Source organism: Capsicum annuum, chromosome 11, assembly GCF_002878395.1.
Source record: "Capsicum annuum cultivar UCD-10X-F1 chromosome 11, UCD10Xv1.1, whole genome shotgun sequence".
In the NCBI taxonomy this organism is placed as follows: Eukaryota; Viridiplantae; Streptophyta; class Magnoliopsida; order Solanales; family Solanaceae; genus Capsicum; species Capsicum annuum.
Window position 1 is genome coordinate 189,852,517 of NC_061121.1, and position 5,256 is coordinate 189,857,772.

Sequence of the window (5,256 nt, forward strand, 5' to 3'; positions counted from 1 at the left end):
GAAGATTTTAAAAGAATACATGACAATTCTCCTACTGCTCAACTTCAATGCACGCTAAACAACATAAATCATTTCTTACAAAGCATGGGGATGAAAATTGAAAATTATGACATACCTAAACTTGAACAGAGATTGGATGATGGAATTATGTCAGAATGCAGAGAAATAAGGGAAGAGGAATCTATAATAGTCTCTTTAGAAGAATTGGATGCACAAACAAAGCTAAATCCTAAACAAGAGCAAGCATTTAAAATTATATTGGAGAGGTTGGATTCTGAAAAATTGCGATTATTCTTTATCGATGGACCTGATGAGACTGGAAAAACATTCCTATATCGCACAATACTTGCAAATATCAGATCAAGAGGAATGATAGCTTTAGAGCAACAACAACAAGTGGTGTAGTTGCAGCTCTTTTACCAGGAGTTCGTACATCACATTCTAGATTTGAGATACCGCTTCAGACAACTGATACGATAGTTACATGTATATCAAAGCAAAGTGGTGCAGCTAAATTGCTTAAAAAAACCAAGTTGATTATTTGGGACGAAGCACCTATGGCAAGCCGTCAGACAATTGAAATAGTTTATAGAAGCTTCAGGGATATACTGGACGTTGCTGAACCTTTCAGTGGAAAAGTAACCATTTTTGGAGGTGATTTTCGCCAGGTACTGCCAGTAATTCCAAAATCTACCAGGGCTGAAACAGTAAATACAAGTTCGGTCAAATCGTACTTGTGGCATCAGATGGAAAGGATTAAATTAACAAGAAATATAAGGGCACGAACAGATCCATCGTTTAGTGAATTTTTATTGCGTATAGGTAATGGGGAAGAGCCTACAACAAGAGATGATTTTGTAATTCTTCCAAAACAACTGGTTATTGAAAATAAGAGCAGTAGTACTGCAGAAGTCACCTTAGTAGACCAAATATTCCCATCGCTTGATAAAAATGCAAGTTGTGCAAAATACATGACGGAACGGGCTATTCTAGCTAGCAGAAATGAGTACGTTGATCAGCTAATTGAAATGTTAATTTCCAGATTTCCTGGTAAAAGCAGAACGTTTCTTAGTTTTGACTCTGCAGAGGATGACACCAATAATTACTATCAGGAAGAATACTTAAATACACTAACACCAAGTGGTCTACCTCCACACAGGTATGCTTTTGATTATTAAGTAATATACAATTATATTTTAGAATCAAATTTTATATGACCATAAAAGTATGTATGGTTACTATAAACATATAGTTATAGCTCTATTACTTACATAATATTTATTTTAGAATATTTGGTTAAAAACTTATTATTCAAATTCCTTACATTATGATTCTAACAACATTTTATTGATTTGTAGATTGTTTTTTTTTTTTTTTGAAAAAAAAGCACCAATCATGTTACTAAGAAATTTGGATGCTTCAAATGGTCTATGTAATGGCACAAGAATGATATGTAGAGGTCTTGATAAGAACGTCATACATGCAGAAATAATGATCGAGCAAAATGCTTTTAAGCATGTGTTTATCCCACGAATCCAGCTATCACCTCCCAAAAATGAAGGTTACCCATTCAAATTCATTAGAAAACAATTTCCAGTGCAACTATGCTTTTCAATGACAATAAACTGTTTATCCCACGAAAGCATAGCGCACTGGACAGTTATACGTTGCAATGTCAAGAGGAATATCAATGTCAACAACAAAGATTTTGGTCATGATGGAGCAACCAAAGCGGAAAAAAGGAACATACACCAAAAACATTATCTACAAAGAGATATTGGGTAAGAAACAACACATCAAATTACCTAATACAATTTTTTTTTACAACTAATATATTATTATTGACTCACCTCAAATGTTCATATTCGCAGGTTCAGGAAATACACAACTACATTAGATTCAGCTATTATGACAAAGTAGTGACATTTATTTTTTTTTAACCAGCATTAATATGGCGAGACTCATAAAGAGATATTTAGTTGCATCATTCAACAATTATGTTTTGTTTCTATTATGTTCTTAAGTTTAACAAATTAAGCACAATTCTTATAAAACAATCAGCAACAAAGCACTTTACGAAAATGGACAAACACAGATAATCATAGATAGGGAAAGACAGGAAAACTTGGACAGTCAGTAATATGGCAGACTGTCTAGAAGAAAAGAAACTCAAGGGTTTTCTTGGCAAATGGACTTTATAATAGCATAAAACATAGATATACATCTTCATTGATTTTTGGTGTAACCTGGCCATTTTGAATTATGTAATACTTTTTTCTGAATATCAACGAGTTACATTTACCAACGAGAAAATCACTAGAAAAAGATGAAACCCATTATGTGTACAGTATGTGCATTCTTTGTTAACAGGGAATAATATGTGTATTCATATTAAACAAGGAATATGTATATGATATATATCATAAGTAGATTTATGTGTATAACATTGGTAGCCAATTACGAGCATCAAAGAGACGAACTACCCAGGATCAACCTTTCTTTAGACATAAGCAAGCGCACATGTTATACTAACTTGTCAAAAATTACGAAGAAAATATCAAGGATACAAAAAAAAAATTAGATGGTGAGACTCACAGATCTCAAGTCCCACCCAAGTAATTTCCCATAACCAGAGCATTTGCGTGTTCTTTCCTTCTTGATTTTCCAGATTTCTCCAGAAAGTTCATCACTAACCTTGGGAAGACCAACATTCGTGACCTGCTTTCAATGAGATTATCATGCACATGTACTAATAGATTCTGTATAGCAGAGGAACAATATCTGACAACATCTCTACCTTAGGTTGTGCAATAGATAAATCCTATTCTTGACCGATACCTTTCAAGGGGAGTCCAAGAGGTGCTTCTCCTTTTAATGTAGCTAACTGTAAAGAGAACCATGTTTGTGATTCTTCATGTATGGAAAAGGATCAACAGAACAAGTGCGACTCATAAACAAATATGTAATAGTGATAACTATAGAGGACAATCTCTCACAAAAGGTGAACATACCAAAGAAACAATGGTAAACATCTTTCACAAGAAAACCCCAGGAGGGAGTCAGAAAATATCACATGAATCTCAAAGATATGCCAAACATGACACTTTTGCTTGACAACAATAACAGTGCGTCAACACCTAAATCTGGTCATCCAACACTCAATGACATTAATATCTCCACTAGAAACAACATATAAGAAGATAATGATGAACTAATACATTCAACTAAAAAGCTCCTCAATTTCATCCAATTCTCTGGTTTCACTTCTCATCAGAGCAGTATAAAACTACCACAAATTTCTAAAATGGATTAAAACACCAAGTTCAGTGGTTTTGGGAATGTAGTTCATCCTTATCTAGTGGCTCCCCCAACAAGCACCAGATAATCCATTATCTTTCTTCACCACCCCAAGTTTTCTAAAGAAAATGCAGCTGTTTAGTAGTGTGATCCTATTAACAAAATTGAAGTCCAAATACTGGACTAGATGTTCCCCTAATCCCCTCTTAATATTTTAAAACAACAGGCATTTCTAGAGGTAATAATTAAATAAAATTGACTTCACCTAATACTCTATTCAACACAGCTCAAGAAAGTACTCGTGAATTAAATATACAACTTTGATGTTCTGATGGACAACTCCATTCAAGAGCTGCAACCGCAGAAAAAGTAAAATGAAGTAACACTGCTGCACAAACTTAACCCCCTTTCTCAAAACTCATGCAACCTTTTCACCACATGTTCTAAAGTAAGACTTTATCAAACATGCATCAGCTGAAGTAGTTGACGCATTCACCAATTTAAGTTTTCTTAAACATTCTTCTTGAAAAGATATGCTCCACAATTTGCAACCTAAGATATCACAAATCATATACATTCAAATTAAAAGAAAAACACAAACATCACTTTGGAAAAAATCTTAAATCGCTTGTTAAGGGTTGGTTTTCCGTTGACTTTAACTATCCATTGAAAAGAAAAGAGACAATGCGATGTACAGGACTCCAATGACACCACCTGAGAATCTTTATTATAGAAATTTAACCAAAATAGAAAATTTGTTGCCTATTTTTTAGACGTTTTTTTGCCTTTAAGTCTATTGTAATTGGAAAAGATTTTTTTTGTAGGAAAATAACCACAATAAGAAAACCTTCTTCATTTAAATTTTAATACCTTATAGAGTGGCTCCAGCGGAGTTACAGAAATTGAAGGACCAGTTATAAGAATTGTTGGGTAAGGGATTTTTTTGACCTAGTGTATCATATTGGGTTACAATTGTCTTGTTTGTGAAGAAGAATCATGTGTCTATGTGCATGCGTATTAATTATCGATAGTTGAATAAGATGATAGTTAATAATTAGTATCCTTTTACTCATATTGATGATTTATTTGATCAACTTTAGAGTGCTTTAATGTTTTGAAAAATTAATTTAAGGTCTGGCTATCACCATTGAGTATTAGTTCTTCAAATATTTTGAAGACAATGTTTTGGACTCAATACAGTCATTATGAGTTCCTGGTCATGTCCTTCATGATGAATTAGGTGTTTTGACCATATCTTACCTCTTTTATCATTGTATTTATAGATAATATCTTGGTCTAATCTAAGAGTGAGGTCGACCATGAGGAACATTTACAGATTGGACTTTCAAGGTTGAGGGATGAGAAGTTGTCTGCTAAATTCTCCAAGTGTGAGTTTTGATTAGAGTATGTATCTTTATTTGGTCATGCTATGACCAAGGATGGTATCATGGTCAATCTATCCAAGGTTGTGATGATTCATGATTGGGCTGGCCAACTTCTCCTATCGAGATTTGGAGTTTTGTTGGTTTAGCAGGCTACTTTTGATGCTTTTTGAAGGTGTTTCATTTGTTGCATCTTCTTTGACCAAGTTAACTCAAAATAAGATTTTTTGTTAGTGGTCTGATGCTTTGAGGAAAGCCTTAAAAAGCTCTAGGATTTATTAACATCCGCTCATATCCTAGCTTTTCCCAAGGTGGGCATGGGTTTTACCATCTTTAGTGATACTTCTAGCTTTAGGTTAGGTGTTGTATTAGTACAAGAGGGTAAGGTAATTGCATATGCTTTTTTTCAGTTGAAGCCTCATGAGAAGAATTACCCTACCCACAATTTAGAGTTGCGCATAGTTGTGTTTGCAGTGAAGTTGTGGAGACACTATTTGTATGGAGTCCATTGTGAGATCTTCTTGAATCATCGTAATATTTAGTACTTCTTCACCCAACGAGATCTTAATATGAGGTA

At 33.9% G+C, this 5,256-nt stretch overlaps 1 protein-coding gene across 1 annotated transcript; it reads left to right on the forward strand.

Moving 5' to 3' along the window:
• Positions 1–557: 557 nt before the first annotated feature.
• Positions 558–1,178, forward strand: LOC124888942. The gene has a single exon (XM_047400224.1). It carries the CDS (start codon positions 558–560, stop codon positions 1,176–1,178), a length of 621 nt encoding a protein of 206 aa, XP_047256180.1.
• The last annotated feature ends 4,078 nt before the right edge of the window (positions 1,179–5,256 follow it).